Source organism: Eutrema salsugineum, unplaced genomic scaffold, assembly GCF_000478725.1.
Source record: "Eutrema salsugineum unplaced genomic scaffold, Eutsalg1_0 scaffold_9, whole genome shotgun sequence".
Taxonomy (NCBI): Eukaryota; Viridiplantae; Streptophyta; class Magnoliopsida; order Brassicales; family Brassicaceae; genus Eutrema; species Eutrema salsugineum.
Window position 1 is genome coordinate 212,929 of NW_006256342.1, and position 17,668 is coordinate 230,596.

Sequence of the window (17,668 nt, forward strand, 5' to 3'; positions counted from 1 at the left end):
CCATCGATTCTGATCAACATATTGTTCATTACTACAACAAAAACTTAAAGATGCAAATCATATTTTTATTCTAGAGGGACTAAAGATGCAAATCATATTTTTATGGTTATAAAAGTCGCACGTCGTCGTTAGAAACAAACAACACCACCGACTCGTCGACTGTCTGAAAAGCCGTCTTTTTTAATCCAACTTCTCCGGGGACTACTTTATTTTCTCTCTTGAAATTGTAAATCATCATCATTTTATATGTAAAAATAAACAATTTGTCAACACATAGATAGAATCGAACCAATCATGGAGACAACGACCAGTACTCCTCTGTTGACGGGTGATCATCGCGACCGATGCGGGTGGCTCCGGCGTCGTCTCCGCCTCAAAAACCCTCTTTCTTCTGAACTCTCCGGAGCCGTCGGTGATCTGGGCACCTTTATCCCCATCGTCCTGACCCTGACTCTAGTCTCCAATCTCGATCTCTCGGCCACTCTCATCTTCACTGGATTCTACAACATCGCCACAGGCCTCCTCTTCGACATCCCTATGCCCGTCCAGCCCATGAAATCCATCGCAGCCGTCGCTGTCTCCGAGTCCCCACATCTCACTCCTTCCCAGATCGCCGCCGCCGGAGCTTCCACTGCCGCCACTCTCCTCCTCCTCGGCGCCACCGGTGCCATGTCTTTCCTCTACAACCTCATCCCTCTCCCTGTCGTCCGAGGCGTCCAGCTTTCTCAGGGCCTCCAGTTCGCCTTCACCGCCATCAAATACGTCCGCTTTAATTACGACACTGCCACTCTCAAGCCCTCTTCTTCTCCCCGTTCCTGGCTCGGCCTCGATGGCCTTATCTTGGCTCTTTCTGCTCTGCTCTTCATCATTTTGTCCACCGGCTCCGGCAACGACAGGGATACCGATCACGGAGAATTTTCCGATAGTTCCAACGGCGACGAAAGCCGGTCTCGCCGGAGGAGGCTGCGTCTTCTTTCTTCGATCCCATCTGCGCTAATCGTGTTCGTGATCGGGTTAGTGCTCTGTTTCATACGCGATCCGTCGATTCTCAAGGACCTTAAATTTGGTCCATCTAAGTTCAAGATTCTCAATATCACTTGGGATGACTGGAAAATCGGGTTTGTAAGGGCGGCGATTCCTCAGATTCCACTGTCTGTGTTAAACTCAGTGATCGCCGTCTGCAAATTATCCATTGACTTGTTCGACAAGGAGCTCTCGGCGACTACAGTCTCTGTTAGCGTTGGGGTGATGAACTTAATCGGGTGCTGGTTCGGCGCAATGCCGGTTTGTCACGGTGCTGGCGGGTTAGCCGGGCAGTACCGGTTTGGTGCAAGGAGTGGTTTTTCGGTTATGTTTCTCGGGGTCGGTAAGCTGATTGTTGGTCTGGTATTTGGAAACTCGTTCGTAAGGATTCTTGGCCAGTTTCCGATTGGAATACTTGGGGTGCTCTTGCTATTCGCGGGGATCGAATTAGCAATGGCTTCGAAAGACATGAACACAAAAGAAGAGTCCTTCATCATGCTGGTCTGCGCCGCAGTGTCAATGACTGGCTCGAGCGCCGCTCTAGGGTTTGGGTGTGGAGTTGCTCTTTACTTGTTACTGAAGCTACGAACCTTAGACTGTTCTTCGGTTACTCTGTTTCCCCCGTCCAGTGATGGATCGCAGGTCGATTCCGAAGCTGCTCCTCGTGTGGTCTAAGTTATGTACTCCTATCTCTGATTTTCGATTTACCAAAATTGCTTGGTGATGTGGTACTTGTGGCCGAAGCCTTAACCAAACCCGATTTCCAGAAATGGTCGTGAACCGATTATTTGTCTCAGTTCCTGGCTCGGGCTTGTGTTACATACCAATCGGGTTAGACTTATTTTCAAGGAGTATTGTTCCGGTTGGATAAAGATGCGAAACCACTAACCAGACTTTGTGTGCTTCATAATTATAATAATGTGTATACTACTGTAGCTAGAGGGCCTTTAATTTATAGAAAGCAACAAAATCATAACGATGACGCATAAAAGAGCCAAAACCGGATCTCTCTGAACTATCGTCCCTTCTATAAAGGATCGTATGAAATAATTATACACTGTGGTGACCTATTTTTATAAATAGAGAGCGATGGTGTTATCTCTAAATGTATCACCAACGAACCTTTAGGCAATATATCCACTCCAATGGACTCACACGAAGAGCAAAGCATACCAATCCTCGACTTCTCGCGCAATAAACTAATGCCAGGCACGAGTCACTGGATTGCGACCAGATACAAGGTTCGAAAAGCCATGGAGGAGCAGGGTTGGTTTGTGGCAGAGTTCAATGGCGTCTCATCAGAGCTCAGGGAGGACTTGCTCGCCGGCATGAAGGAGATGTATGATCTGCCGTACGAGGTCAAGATCAAGAACGAGAACCACAAGGCCTCCCATGGCTACATGTCTATGGTGGTTGACGATTACCAGATCCACGAAAGTTTGGGGATCGATTACGCAACCGAGCACCAAGCTTGCAAAGATTTCTCTAAACTACTCTGGCCACAAGGAAACGATCCCTTCTGGTAAAAAATCACAACTTTTTCATTCCAAACCATATGGATCATACATGTCAGATCAAAAGTTATGATTTTTGCAGTCAAAGCACACATATGTACGCAACGGCACTAGCGGGGCTAGACCAGACGGTGATGAGGATGTTGTACGAGAGCTATGGCATGGACGAGAAGAAGCACTCGGCGATTCACTCCGAGTCAAGTCGATACCTTTTGAGGCTGCTGAGTTACCGGAGACAGCGAAACGGTGAAGCAAACACGGGATTTGTGTCGCATACTGATAAGAGCTTCATGAGTATCCTCCACCAGAACCACGTCGGAGGTCTTCAGCTGAAAACCATGACTGATCAGTGGGTCGGGTTTAACCCGTCGCCGACAAGATTCGTCGTTCTCTCCGGCATGGGTCTCACGGTGAGTCCAAATCCAGCTATTATACGATTCCAATTTCACAATATATAGTCTAAGGACTCGATATACTGTATATAACCTTAAGCAATTGATATATTTTTTGTGATGAAGGCGTGGAGTAACGATAGGATAAAGCCGTGTTACCACAGGGTAGTGATGAGCGCAGAGGAGATTCGATACTCTTTAGGGTTTTTCTCCTTCAACAAAGGGACGATCCGTACGCCGGAGGAGCTCGTCGATGCCCAACATCCCCTCCGCTACAATCCTTTCGAGCACGACGGCCTCTTACGCTTCTACGAGTCTTACCTCAATTCCTTGAAGAAATCCAGCGAAGATCTTCTTCACATCTTCTGCGGCGTCGCTCAATCCCTGAACTGATCGCTGAAGCGATCAGCAATGTCTCCACAATTATATTATCTATAGTGTTGAGATCATATCAAAATGACTCTTTGAAAATGAAAATTCGCTTAATAACACAACTCTTTGTTTTTTTTTATATGATCGGGAGACAACTTTATTTTATTCAAGGAAATTTGGAAAACGAGATTCAATTGGTGGGATTAACGACCCTAATTGCGTCCAATGCCTTGTCGAAAACCTGATATTTGATTCGGAGATATTCATTCCAAGTAATTGGCCGGTATAGAGACGGTCCAACCGGACCAACTATCTTGGATATAGGTCTTATCTCCACATCACCAGCTGGACCACCCCACAGATACGCTATCGAAATTCTTGACCGGTTATGGTTAACTCTCGCTCGGTGAATCACACTCGGGATTTTCCCGTTCGATAAAATGTGAAAGAGGTCACCAATGTTGACCACGAGAGCACCGGGAACCGGCTCTACTGTAACCCAACCGCACTCTTCTCTAAACACTTGTAGCCCTCCCATGTTGCTCTGGTGCAGAATGGTTAGGATAGTGGAGTCGGTATGAGCGGCTAGACCTATGGCTCTTTCTGGTTCTGGACAAACCGGGTAATGGTTTAGTCGTATGGCACGTCGACCCACTTTTGATCCAGAGTTCTTGGCCTTGTAAGCCCATTCAATGTCGTCCACGGTGACACCAAGTGAGCCCAATATGCAACACAGAAGTCTGCTCGCTAACTTTTCCATTTCGCCCTCGTATTCTTCGATTATTCCGCTGCACAGCACCGAAAAGGAAAAGCAACAACAAATAATTACAGAAAGGCCTTAATGTTCAGGTAATATATATTAAGACCCCTATAATCACCGTGGAGTAAAAGTGAAACAAAGCCAAATTCTAACATTTCATATAGAGTATAGACCTAACCGTATACGCGTATACATAATACGTGTGCTCTGGATTACTCCATAATAAATATAGAACTCTTTCTACAATTTGCAAAGAAAATTTCAAGCTTATATTGCATGTGGAATCTCATAAACAGTAATAGAAGTTCTGTTTTCGTTAGTTTTGGCCAAAAGGCTCTGTTTTTCCATTTTTTTTTAAGAAAAAACAAGGTGTTAGCTTCCTTTTCCATCATTTTTCCACTTGTAAAGCAATAAATTTGATATTTTTTTATATAGTGTGCGTGCTAGTGTAACAGACGATACCAGTATTTGGTGAAATCGTGCGGCCAAAGAGAAAGGAAATGGTTGCGGTAGGAGCCATCGGCGATAGTGAATCCTTCGGACCACATTTTCTTCTTGAAGAAAAGAGAGATTCGAGGTTCCCCGTAGCCACTAACTCCTTTATCGGAGGAAGCCGCCTCGAGCTTCTTCTCTGACGGCATATCGAAAAAGGTTTTGGAGAGAGACTCGATATCGTCAAGGAGCTTCTGAGAAATGCCATGGTTAGCTATCTGAAACGCTCCCCATGTCTTGCACGCATTTCCTAACAGAGTGGTAACGTCAGGATCGGAGAGGTCGATGAGCGGAATGGACTCTTCCACTGTTTCAGAGGAGGGAGAGAGAACGGAGTCAGCTCCGGTGAGTTTCCAGGTGAATGATTCCGGAAGTGTTTGGAGACTGCCTAAGTCTCCGATAGATACCTCTTCTGTTATCGAAGGCATGGCTTGTGAAATAGTGGGAATGCTTACGAGTCATGATATATACAATTACTAGGATATATATATATATATATACACTATGCACACATATGTTATGAATATATGTAGATCACAACAAGATTATTACATGCAGATATGATGAGGATAAAAACATCTTTTTTTTGTAACTCTTGTCCTTTTCTGGAGCTAGCTATACATAAACCGAAGTGGTTTTATTGGCAAAATACATACAGTGGTTGAGATATATCCACGTAAATTCATAGTTTTTGGAAATAATTATCAAGTTCAGCTATAGTTGGTAAAATTCCACTTTCCAATCAAACCTAAGCAATTTGATTGGATCCACGTATTAACATTATAGCTTATAGTGCGTGGTTAAATTAGCAAATATTGGTTTCTATATATTCATTATCTACGATTGGTACAAATGCCATTGTTCAATGAAAAATAGCAATTTGATTGGATTCACGTATTAATGATACAATTAAAACAAGTGTGTTCATGCATGGTATGAGTTACAATTGTTTTTTGTCATTATTACTTTATAGTCAGAGAGCTTTTAATGACCTCAGATTTTTGATTCCTGTAGAGAGATTACAATATAAGTTGCTAATAGTTAATCTTAAACATCAAAGTTTAGCAAGATTTCATATTTTTAGAAAATTTGGAAAAAAAAAAAAAAGAAATTAAAGAAGTATACCTTTCATGTATCCTATCTAGATAAAGTGACTCGTGTTGTTAAAACGAGGAACCACTCATATTACACAGATAAACATGTACCAAAAAGAAAAAGAAAGATAAAAAAAAAGGTAAACGTCAAGAGATTTGGTCTGAAGACAGATGATAGTTTCTGATAAAGGAAAGAGACTGGTTAAAATGAGTAGCTTTGGTTGCAAGGTACTGTTTCCAAGTGAGAGATGGGTAAAGGGGAGAGTGGAGAGGATTAACGAGTTTCGGAAGTGGAGAGATCATTAGATCGGAGGGAGGACCCCACAGGTAAGCAATGGAGAAGCGAGATCGGACGTGGTTGACCCTGGCTCGGTGAAGCACGCTCGGGAAGATACCGTTGGTCAAAATGTGGAGCAAGTCGCCAACGTTGACCACAAGTGAGCCAGGGACAGGTGGCACGGTGACCCAGCCTACGTCATCCCGGAAAACCTGGAGACCGATGGTGTTGTTCTGGTACAGTATGGTCATGAGAGTTGAGTCGGTATGTGCCGCCAGGCCCATGGCTCGGTCTGGCTCTGGGCATATAGGATAATGGTTTAGTTGGATAGCTGCTTGGGCTCCTTGGAAGTCTGAACTTAGCCCGGCCCAGTTAATGTCTTTTTCGTCGACTCCCAGTGAACCTAGTGCCAACCACATGAGCCTTGCTGCCAACTTTTGCATATGTTCTTCATACTCTGTGATTATTTCACTGTTGAATCGATGTCAAAATAATTAATGAAATCTTGAAATGTATACAAATTAAATCGTCATATAAATAGTAATAATAATACATGCTGTTGCCTGTTGGTTATCATATTGTTTTCCTACCATAAATGACATAATATATTCTCTCATATTTGAGACAGATATAATCTTTTGGTGGGTCTATCAGCTTTCAGTGTGCTTTTTAGTTTTTACTATCTAAACGTCGACATGGCAATATATACACTTTTCCTTTTTTTTGGGACTATTCCTAGCCGAATCCATTAAAACAAAAATCGAATAGTCAACTGTAAAGTCATGTGCTAACGTCCACAGATCTTAATTTTGATCGAGTCTATAGTTACTCTATACTATACTTATTATTTCATTTAGAAGAAGAAAAAAAAAGCACATATGAATATGTAGATATGTTAAGTAGATATATATGTTATGTTATTGTTCGATCTACAATTATAAGAAAGCGGAATATTATAATCAAAGATATAATAAGTGTATATATATATACCAGTATTTGAGGTGATGCATGGGCCAGAGTTTATGGAAATCGTCAAGAGGGGAGCCAATTACTGTAAAACCTTCGGACCACATTTGCTTGTTAAAGAAGGAAGCAATACGAGCAACGCCGTAGCCGGAGATGCCATTCTCCGACCGAGCCGCCTTGAGCTTACGATGGACGGGAAGCCGAAAAAGACTTCCTGTGAGGAACTCAATGTCGTCGAGAAGTCGTGAGGGCACGCCGTGGTTAGTGATCCGGAATGCCCCCCAAGCGGTACAAGCATGGCCCACACGAGCGGCCACGTGGGGATCGGCGAGGTCGATGAACGGTAAAGATTCGTCGGAGTCGGATGCGGAGAAGAGGAGATCGTCTTCGGGGGTCCACGTGTAAGAATCCGGGAGGTGACGGAAGTCGGCTAAGTTTGAGAGTGGGATGCGAATAGGATGCGATCTAAACACATCGCTTAAGGTCGTTGATGAGTTCATCATCATACGGTAATATCTTTTTAGAATGTTAATATCTTTTTTTAGCTATTTCCTTTTTGGTATGATATATTATGTTTGGTGGGGAAGAGGAGTAGGAGTCGGAGTGTATTTATAGTAGCGAAGACTGAATAGTAGTAAGTGTGTGGAGTGACTGAGAGAATTTTGAAAAGCTTCTTTTGCTCCTTTCTTATTGGTTTATCAATATCTATTAATAATTTTGTTTTCAACTACTTTAGCGATTTTGAGTGTCACTTATTAGTTTCCTTCTTCAGCTTCGACTTGCCATGAGCCCATGAAATTAAAAAGGAAAAAAAAAAAAAATCTTCAACAACAACAACAGTAATAGTAAGATTAGCAATTTAACATCATACAGTTTTAACCCATCACAATATGCCTACTATCACGATCATTTCTTCTGTTAACGTTCCTTACACTGTTAAAAAAATCTTGATTTTTAAAACTAATACAATTATATAAGCTTTTATTCACTACAGTTCAATCTAATCTCATTCAACACTTGAAAATACAATGAACAACTCTACATCTATAGTTTTTAGTTGCATCACAAAAATCTACAATATATAGAACGATTCAACATACATCGTTCTTGCGATGAAATACTTTACCAGTCACACAGGAGACTATATATAATGAACGATTCTGCATGCACGATGCTAAACCACGCCAAATGGATTGTTATAAACATATTTCCATTCATCTGTAATTAATAATTCACTTTTTGTAATTCAGATCCCAAACTATAGAAGTATTAATTAATTATACAGTTTTAGTAATTTTTGCTATAGATAACTTTAAAAGACTAATTCGTTGTAGTTTTACAAGAAAACAAAAATTAAATCTAGCGAGCCTACATTTTTTCCTCTTCATTTAGTTTTTACTGAAAGTTTGAAACCTATGTGGCTATGTAGTACTTATATAAAAAGTTTAAACAAGGAAATTTAATAGCCACTAAAGATGAAATTTAAGAAAGGTTTAAAGGTTTTTTTTTGTTTCTGAATATTAATTAGACTTCAAAAAAAAAAAGTCAGATCTATATATATACTGTCAAGCTTAAATAGAAATATTAACCCAAAGTTTATATATTACGTTAACTCTGTATCCTAATTTTCTATAAACCCTAATATTTGCTAAAGCACGTTCTTAATCGCATATTCGCAACTCAAAACAATTAGTCGTCAAACCAACTTTATGTTTACAGAAAAGAATGCTTCCCTTTATTATCTAAATCGAAAAGGGATTAATAATGTCCCATTTAGCCTTTAAACACAACATAACTATAAACGAAGAACTCGTCACAACTAAAGGGCATTTTTCGCATACTACCAGAAACTAAAGAGGAATTGTCTGACATCAAGGATACGTCATAGATCGAGGCCCTTTCTCTACAATTTCCACTTCGGATTTTTAATCAAAAGTTGGTAAAACAGATATCCTCGTTTACAAAAAAAAAAAGTCAGAATCAGCAATAATATCATTTTAATTTTAATTTTACGTCCCACTTGGCTCTCACTAGTATATTAAGAAGAAACACGAAAAAATTCGAAAGAGATTTTGAAATCTTGATTCTCGTGGCCCCTTAATTATTCGCAAGTACTCCATCATGTTTCATTATATATAAGATTTTTTTTAATAAAACATGTAATTTAACTGTAGTTGTTTTAATTACATCAGAAATTAAATATTTCTCTTATAAATTTATAATCTAACTAATAATGGATATGCAAGAACACAAACTAAAACTTTGTACAAAACAACAACAAAATCAATTTATAAAATGTAAGGAATAACATCAGAAAAAGTTCATTAGGAAAAAAAAAACACACACACATGGACATGCCCATCATCACTTGCAATTCATGTGCACGTGTTCCTCACATGATCATGCTTTCCACATCTATTTCTAGATTGTCACGATTCACGTATACCATAACTTTTGTTTTTTTGACAACTCAGGAACAACATAACTATAATTTTATTTTGTATTTATATTCATATCCTATACATATTACATCTGAATATATATGATACATGCATTGACAATCGGAATCGTATAACTTTATGCGTTTTTTTTCTTTCTCTTGTGTCAATTCCAATATCGAACACATATGAGATTAATAACAACACAGCCAGGAGTTGAAATGCGTTTTTGACATGGTTGATAATGGTCCACGTTGAAATAACGCCTATCTTTCATATCCTTTCGACTTATTAGGGTTTTATTATTTTTTAAAAATATATGTCGGACTTCATCCACTAATAAGTCAATGGATAAATCTGATTATTAAGATTTGAAACGTCCGCGCGAGCAATACAAAAAAAATCAAGATAATGAAAAAATTATTAAAGTCGATTGTTTATGCTCATATGGATTAGATATTTGTTTTGTTTTAATATGGAGTAGATGTCACTGGGAAAGAATTCCTTTTCAATCTTAAAAGTCTAATTACATTTTTTTCTGACAGAATAGCTCAGGAGACTTTTTCTTTCTTGAATAAGTTTCAATGTCCTTAAGTTGTATTATGTATTGTCTAATTAGATCATTTCGTTTGTGGAGGAAGATCAAAATGTGTTGGATTGACTTTATATATTTGTATTAAGTTTGTGGTAATGATATATTGATTGTTGAGCAAAAAAAAATGTAAGTCTCCAAAACAAAAGACACATGAAACCGACACAAATTGCATGCATAGAAACCAATCGACACAATTATATATATAAGTTAGCAGTCTACCGGTAGTCATTTCTTGATTTCATCCACATATTCAGATGGATCTTGTCTTCCTTACTTAAAGAAAATAGTTGCTCGTGAGAAGGTAGTTGCTGATTGATTGTCGCCCACGTGACCAAGTTCCTGATCGTGGCCTGATTAATTTTTTATGATTCCGAGTTAAACTGGTTCATAATATAATTCGATAAAATAAAAATTTTTTTTTATGTAAATATATGGTTTTATTAATATCATAAATAAATAATTATTATAAATAAAATTTAATATAAATATATAAGTAAGATAATTTATTAAAATATGAATTTAATAAAAAATTTAGTTATTTTAAATTAATTTTTTTTTAAATTCATCTTTAAGTTTAGAAAGAATGTTTTAAAGTATATAATCTTTTTTAAAAAAAATTCTTTTAAAATAAATAAAAAGTAAAAAATATTTTTTTGTTAAAATCTATAAATTAATAACTCTATAAATTAATAAAAATTAATTTATAGAGTTTTTACTGTAAAATATGTCATGTGATAACTTTATACGTAGTCTTTATATATATATAGAGATAATAATCCACCTTGACAACTTAATTAAAAACAACATAGATGATCGTGAGATGATATAATTTTATATTTATTATATACTTTGCGGATGATATAATCACGTAAACGAAATATGAGCAGAGCAGCGAGAGCGAGGAGGCCGCACAATGATATGGAGAGGAGGAACACTCGAGAAACTGGTTTGATGATAAACGGTGCAGTCTTGTCTCTTTACATATTATTCATCTGCAACAAATAATATTATCTTTTTGTCAACGATAAAATCAATATCATACAATCTTTCTCTCTTCTCCACTGCCTTTAAGTCTGAACTCTGAACCCAAAAAATCGGAAAAAAGAACAATATCATACAACAATCTCTTTTTACTTTTAGTTGGAATTTAGAAACATAAGAAGAATACAGTATCTGATTAAAATAAATGGCAAATAATAACGATATATAAAGTTATAAACAAGCACACATCTTCTGAGACTAATGAAAAGTGGGTTTAAGCGGATCCAAACTCAGAGAACCACTTCTCGTGTTTCTCGATATCCGAGGAAGACACACTTGGTTGCACTTTCTTAATGGCCTCTTCGAAATCACACATGGCCACAGGATCGTTTGAGATATCGTCCTTTGACATGTTCTTTATCTCATCCCTCGTTTTACCCGCTATCTTACGCCTCATCCCGTTCATTGACGCGTCCCTGCACACGTTCGTCAGATCGTCTCCACTGTACCCTTCCGTTCTCCGAGCCACATCTTCAATGTTAACATCACTCGCCACCTGAACAGTGAACACACGCACAAACCTATCCATTGCTACACTGCATAAAACCAGAGAGATTTGCGATTATTATAACATTGTAGTAGTCATCACACTAACCTCAACTGTTCTCAGATTGATATTAATAAGAGCCTTGCGACTCTCGAAATCCGGAAGTGGAATGTATATACGTTTTTCCAGCCTCCTCCTGCATAGTATTATGAGCTCAAGAGTCAGCAGTGGTTTCATTACGTTTTAAACCGGAAAAAAGAAGAAAAAAAAAACATATAACAGAAGAAGAATGAATATGAAACCTGAGAGCTTCATCTATGTCCCATGGGAAGTTGGTAGCTGCTAATACCATTACTATTTTGCGACTACCGTCTTCATTTGTCGCTGTATTGCTCACTCCATCCACTTGAACTAGGAGTTCTGATTTCACCCTTCTTGATGATTCATGCTCTCCAGAACCCCTGCATCACACACTTTCACCAGTTACACATACATTCAATTCGGTATTGAAATCTCAGTGTCGTGAACTAAATTACCCGCGAGAATTGCAAAGAGAGTCGATCTCGTCAATAAAAATTGTGCTGGGAGCATATGCCCTAGCCAGATCAAACAGGCATCTGACCATCCGCTCACTCTCTCCACGCCACTTTGAAGCTAATGTAGCAGAAGAGACGTTGAAGAAGGTGGTACCACACTCGGTTGCAACCGCTTTCGCCAGCAGAGTTTTACCTGTCCCAGGAGGACCAAACATAAGAACTCCTTTCCATGGTCTCCGAATTCCCTGAAGGGAAACAAAAACAATCGATTTAAGCATCCTCCACAACTGGAAGATAAATATTAAAGAGTACAAAATAGATGAACAGACACTTTCTTATATGGTTGCTCCAGAGTCTAAAAAATAGTAATATACAAATCCATATTTCGCAGCATAAGGAACAAAAATCAAAGTACCTGAAAGTACTCAGGCATCCATAAAGGAAGCACAACTGCCTCCTCAAGCAGCCTTTTGGCTTCAGACAAACCTGCAACATCATCCCAACGTACACCAGGAGTTGAGTCCAACACATCCCTTTCAAGCATAGCAGCCAGGTCCTCGTCAGGTCCCTCATACAATCCCCTTTTAGACTTCCCGTCTTCAGCATCGCCATTCTGATATCAATGCAGAAGCCACAAGATTTATTAGTTGTTAGCAGTACGTGGTGGAAACTACTGACTCAACATCAGCATAAGAAAATAGATTACCAATCTAAGGTCTCTAAACTGGATTGAAGCAACAGAATTCATGATCTTTTAATACATAGTCCTACCAATGCATAAAAAAAAACCTGGCATAGACCAAAAGGCAGGAATATAAAACTTACGGTAGACTCTGCCTTGGTAGATTTAGAGGTGGCTCCTTTCTTTCCGGAAGTGGAAGAGCGGGCGCCTGCAGTAGATTTGCCAGTAGCGCCACCACCTCGTCCACCTCGGGAAGATGGAGCTGTTCGTGTCGTTGGGCCACGAGCCCAAGCCCCATCTTGAGGTGATTTTCTCATACCACTTTGAGCGGCCCTGGCGGGTCTTCTACTAGTAACATCACGGGTAGGAGGCCTCCACACATCAGGGTCATCCATTGGAGCTCCGGAGGAAGTTGGATACTCATCCAACGGCTGAAAGACAAAGGATGATTTGGTATTGATAGGCGGAGAAGCAGCACGACGCCCAGTGGGAGCTTCTTTAAATGCTCTCCTCTCTGCATCCAACTGCTTTACAACTTCCGTCTCTTCCATTATGGCCTTTTTAACGTTCATCCATTTCGTCCGCGTCAAAGGCTCATCAAGGGTGTTCAAATGCCTAAAAGACAGTTTAGCACCCGCTTCAGAATCGCTATTGCAGATATAAACGGAGCTGCCTGCACATAAGACTGCTTCTTTCTCTACATGGCTCATTACCAGTTTCTAAAGGATGAGCAAATCGAGAAACATTGCAAAACTACAGCTTTCTAGGAAAGTAGTGGGAACTAAGGCCATTGCAGTAAAAGTCGAAAACTAGCTAGCTAGGGCTTGCCAATTGATGAGAAATCTAGATTCAAGACTCAAAAAAGGGGAGCTACTTACTTGTTGATCTGAGCAATGGCGCCATCGAAAAAGATGACAGAAGTGTCATACGATCCTTCTAGTGCGTATTCTCTCGCTAATTTCAAGTGATCTTGTAGACCCGCCAACGAATTACTACTACCCACCATTTCTTCCTCTCCCCTTTATTTTCTACTACAATAACCGATTTCAATACAAAATCTAGGGTTCCGAAGCAAGAGAATCGATCTCGGGCACCTCCCACCCAAATTTTACCTCCTTCTGATTTCCGAGATGTGACTCGTCGGCGAAGTTGGAGCGATGGAAGACGACAAAGTAGAGAAGATGGAAGACACGTCCTGAAATGGTAGTAGAAACGAAGTGATCCAGTCTCTCTTTATTCGGGTTCGGTTCAATTCAAAATTTAGATCCGGGCCCATTTACGGCCCCCTTTAAATCCAATAAAGCTAAATCATCGATTAACGTTCGAGGAATTCAATTTTCAAAATAAAGGTTATAACAAAAAAGTAAAAAAAAAAAATATTAACGTCTGGCTTGAGCTTCTTCTTCTAACGTTTATCAAAATTTATCACCTCTGATGCTCGAATTTTTCATTTGAATTCTAACCAAGATTTAAAACGAATAAAGCTAATCCAAAATATTTACTTTTGGATTTGGTTACAAATCAAGAAGGTAATGGTGCGTTAATAAAATGAGTATATACAGATACACCTAAAGGAATAGGTCAGATCATAACACCATTATTAGTTTCCCAATACAATTTGACTTTGTGTACTTTTGTAGAGAAGAATCATCTAGTATTGAATAAACAAACACTCTTTTTTATTTTTAGAAGCTCTAAGTTCAAGTAACAATGCTTTGATTCTCTTTTGTTTTACAAGATTTCACTCCACCATTCCACGGTGAACGAGCTCCTCTAATCCTTTCCTCAGCCTCTCTGCGGCGGCTCTCATCTCTTCCTCCTGCAACCCACCAAAGGAAACCCGGACATGGCCGGGGCTACCACTTGCACACCCCGGGATCACCACCACACCGTGACGGTGAGCCAGCCACCGCACCACCCTGAAATCATCTCTGTGTTCCTCCGGTAGTTTTGCCCACAGGTAAATCGCTCCTTCTCCTCCCTTAACGTTCTCCTTCCCCAGAGGCTCAAGGGCTTCTTTGACAATCTCCCTGTTCTTCACCAGGCCCTTTACACGTTCTACAACCCACCCAGCACCTTCCTCTAATGCGTATAGAGCCAGGCGCTGAGAGATTATGGCCGCACATATTGGGATGTTGTCTTGAATTTTCACAAGCTCTGTTGCAAACCCTTCTAATCTCTCTGAGTAAGCTATCTGCGGCTCCGTAAAACGTTCCATTACCAAAAAGATAATTCAAAATCAACTATGTTTGGAATAGAGTAAGATCGAGCACTCACATATCCAAGCCTCCAACCCATCATGCCGTAGGTTTTAGAGAAGGAGAAGAGGTTAACAATGTGGTCTCCCTCAACGCAAGAATGTTTTAAACCATCATACATGAAATACCTGCGTTTTTCATTCAAATCCATTTTACAAGACCAGAAACATTCAATTCGGACATCATGTGACTTTGCAAATGAGAAAACTCACTCGTATGTGTTATCTACAATCAGCCAACACCCTGCATCTTTGCATATCTCTGAAATCCTCTTGAGAAGAGGTTCAGGGACATAGGTGCCGCTTGGGTTACCAGGATTCACAACAGTTACAACTTTTGGGGTCGGTTTAGACTCAGAGAGAGTCCTCTCTAACCAGTCTGGGAAAAGAGACTCACGAGTCACAACTTCAAATCTATGTAAATCATGTAAATGTGATTCAATTCAAAGTCAAGGAGGTACCTGCGTCGGGATAGAGAGTCTCAGGATGGCCAGGACCAACAATTATGTTGGTGACTCCTGTCATCTGAAAAGCCATGTAGGCGTTGAAGTAGTATGGCTCAAACATGACAACCGAATCACCATGATCACATAGTGTAAGAACAAGATTCACAAAAGCCTGCATTTGATACAGAAACAGAGGATGAGACTAGAAGGAAACAAAAATGAAGAGACCTTGCAAGGCACTTTGTTTGGTTTACCTGATTGGCACCTGCAGTAACCATCACGTGTGATTTAAATAGCTTGTTTTCTTCACGCAGCTTCAGAATGAAAAGATGAAAAGATGGTCACTTTATTGGATTCAAGAAGGAAAGAAAGAACTAAATCTTTCTTCCTCGTATGATTGATTACCTTTTTCTGAAGAGCCTCTCTCAGCTCGGGAATACCTTCATCGGGTCCATAAGAACTAGTGGTAGGATCCCACACAATCTCCTTGACCTTATCTAAGGCCTTTTGAGGAGGCTGCCAATGCACTACTCCCTGCAATCACATGAACATGTTTATGTGATACTTTCGATGAAGCAGCAAACATGGAGCAGCACAACTGGCCATCCTCAAAGCATGATTAGGGACTGAATTAAATTGAACACTCACGAAAACCAAAGTCTTTTTGTGAGCAAAAGAAACACGCACAAGCTTGGTTTTGATACACACACTTCTAGGGGCAAACAAAATACAAAAGAAAGAAAGAGAGGGCAGACCTGAGCGAGAGACATGGGGTTAGTCAATTCCGCCATTAATTTCCGGATCTGCACGCAAAACCCACCATCCAACAATTTCTCACAACCCCCAAAAATAAAAATAAAAACAATCAATTCGAACGGAGGAGTACGAGGAGGTTAACCTGAGTCATGACGGGCATATCCGTGCCCAATGTTCTCCTCGAAAGCATCCCGAGCGAACCCATTTCGAATACCTCTTTCCAAACCAACAAAGAAGACGGAATTGATCGAGAGACCTGATGGGTCAAGTTTTCAGAGATTTTGAAATTAGGGTCGAATTGTTTGATATATATACATATAAAAAAAAAACAGAGTTATAATTCTAAAGCAAAAGGGAATCTGGGGATCGTTGACGAAAACCTAAAAGAGGTATGAGCGTGAAGCACGCCTTTGGTTTCGTCGTCTTCTTCACCAATCCCTGGATTTTACTTTCGTCTTTTGTGTATGAAAAAGGGGGAAAAAATAGTTTTTTTACTCCAAAATAAAACAAAAAGAAAAAAGGTTATAGAAAAGGTATCAACTTTATGGATCTCTAGATGTATCTACAGTATTAAAACAAACACAAAAAGAGTAACGCCTTTGTCATCGACTCGATCCAATTTGGCTGTTTTCGTTCTTTATCCCAGACTCGCCCAAAAGAAAAATCAACCAGCCTTAATATCCCATATTGAATATTGGATTCTGCTGATATCAATCCGCACAGTTACACTGAATCCACTTCTACATGTTTGCGTGATCAACCAGAAGTTCTGCCTGAGAAAAGGACTCACACGTCGCGTTTCCGTATGAGTCATTTTCCTAAAACCACATAAAGGCCCTTGATGTTTCCACATATTTGATAATTAAACCCTTATAGTTCACATAACCCTTTTTGCCCTTCAATCCACTTTCACGTAACCCTTTTTCCAGACTCACACAAAGGCATATGCATATATTCTCCGACCCCATTTTGTGTTGTTGTTGTTAAAAAAGGAGTAGATTGGATCATATTACCCAAAACTTGCATGAACATTATTTGGAATTTAATTATGCTGTGAGATGGGTGAGAGAATGGAGGGAAACTTGGGGGTTCAAAAACAAAATGGAAAATGGAACAACCAAACATATGACATTAATGTCTGTAAGATTATAGATCTCTGTTTCTGAGTTTGGAATTCCCTCTTTCTTTTTCTGTTTGAATCGTAGATCTAACTTTTTGGTCTTTGGATAAAACCGTAAAACGTTAGTTAATTTTAGGTCCACGACGACCTCTCGTTACGTCCTTCTCACACTAACAGCTTTAACGCATTAGCCTTTTAAAAAAAACATTAAAAAAAATTATATCTCTCTTAATTTGAAATCCAAGATTGATAACTCCCATGTGATGTGGTAACTGGTAAAGAAAAACTTGTTGGTTCTAGCTCCTCGCTGTAGCTTTTGAAAATTACTCGTGTGTTGTGCGTAATTTCAAGTGTATACTTCTTTGAGTTACTTTTTGTTTGCACTATTTAACATCAAAGTATAACTGAAGAAATAGTGAA

At 39.5% G+C, this 17,668-nt stretch overlaps 6 protein-coding genes across 6 annotated transcripts; 2 read left to right on the top strand and 4 right to left on the bottom strand.

The window, feature by feature from the left end:
* Nucleotides 1–73: 73 nt before the first annotated feature.
* Nucleotides 74–1,936, top strand: LOC18008168 (molybdate transporter 2). The gene has a single exon (XM_006389717.2). It carries the CDS (start codon nucleotides 295–297, stop codon nucleotides 1,696–1,698), a length of 1,404 nt encoding a protein of 467 aa, XP_006389779.1. The 5' UTR covers nucleotides 74–294; the 3' UTR covers nucleotides 1,699–1,936.
* A 135-nt stretch (nucleotides 1,937–2,071) lies between these two features.
* Nucleotides 2,072–3,400, top strand: LOC18008159 (probable 2-oxoglutarate-dependent dioxygenase AOP1). The gene is made up of 3 exons (XM_006389718.2): nucleotides 2,072–2,545; nucleotides 2,620–2,947; nucleotides 3,056–3,400. The coding sequence occupies exons 1-3, from the start codon at nucleotides 2,169–2,171 to the stop codon at nucleotides 3,320–3,322; spliced, it is 972 nt and encodes a 323-aa protein (XP_006389780.1). The 5' UTR covers nucleotides 2,072–2,168; the 3' UTR covers nucleotides 3,323–3,400.
* A 14-nt stretch (nucleotides 3,401–3,414) lies between these two features.
* On the bottom strand, nucleotides 3,415–4,993 carry LOC18007800 (gibberellin 3-beta-dioxygenase 4). Its single transcript, XM_006389719.2, has 2 exons — nucleotides 4,524–4,993; nucleotides 3,415–4,089 (listed from the first exon to the last, which is right to left on the bottom strand). The coding sequence occupies exons 1-2, from the start codon at nucleotides 4,979–4,981 to the stop codon at nucleotides 3,492–3,494; spliced, it is 1,056 nt and encodes a 351-aa protein (XP_006389781.1). The 5' UTR covers nucleotides 4,982–4,993; the 3' UTR covers nucleotides 3,415–3,491.
* Nucleotides 4,994–5,794: 801 nt separating this feature from the next.
* LOC18008433 (gibberellin 3-beta-dioxygenase 2) lies at nucleotides 5,795–7,393 on the bottom strand. The gene is made up of 2 exons (XM_006389720.2): nucleotides 6,915–7,393; nucleotides 5,795–6,395 (listed from the first exon to the last, which is right to left on the bottom strand). Exons 1-2 carry the CDS (start codon nucleotides 7,391–7,393, stop codon nucleotides 5,795–5,797), a joined length of 1,080 nt encoding a protein of 359 aa, XP_006389782.2.
* Nucleotides 7,394–11,006: 3,613 nt separating this feature from the next.
* On the bottom strand, nucleotides 11,007–13,892 carry LOC18007862 (katanin p60 ATPase-containing subunit A1). The gene is made up of 7 exons (XM_006389721.2): nucleotides 13,548–13,892; nucleotides 12,813–13,284; nucleotides 12,403–12,600; nucleotides 11,988–12,232; nucleotides 11,754–11,912; nucleotides 11,560–11,647; nucleotides 11,007–11,460 (listed from the first exon to the last, which is right to left on the bottom strand). The coding sequence occupies exons 1-7, from the start codon at nucleotides 13,673–13,675 to the stop codon at nucleotides 11,179–11,181; spliced, it is 1,572 nt and encodes a 523-aa protein (XP_006389783.1). The 5' UTR covers nucleotides 13,676–13,892; the 3' UTR covers nucleotides 11,007–11,178.
* Nucleotides 13,893–14,398: 506 nt separating this feature from the next.
* On the bottom strand, nucleotides 14,399–16,758 carry LOC18009156 (aromatic aminotransferase ISS1). Its single transcript, XM_006389723.2, has 9 exons — nucleotides 16,509–16,758; nucleotides 16,271–16,384; nucleotides 16,128–16,175; nucleotides 15,778–15,906; nucleotides 15,627–15,686; nucleotides 15,388–15,544; nucleotides 15,140–15,305; nucleotides 14,947–15,055; nucleotides 14,399–14,863 (listed from the first exon to the last, which is right to left on the bottom strand). Exons 2-9 carry the CDS (start codon nucleotides 16,331–16,333, stop codon nucleotides 14,411–14,413), a joined length of 1,185 nt encoding a protein of 394 aa, XP_006389785.1. The 5' UTR covers nucleotides 16,334–16,384; nucleotides 16,509–16,758; the 3' UTR covers nucleotides 14,399–14,410.
* Between the last annotated feature and the right edge of the window lie 910 nt (nucleotides 16,759–17,668).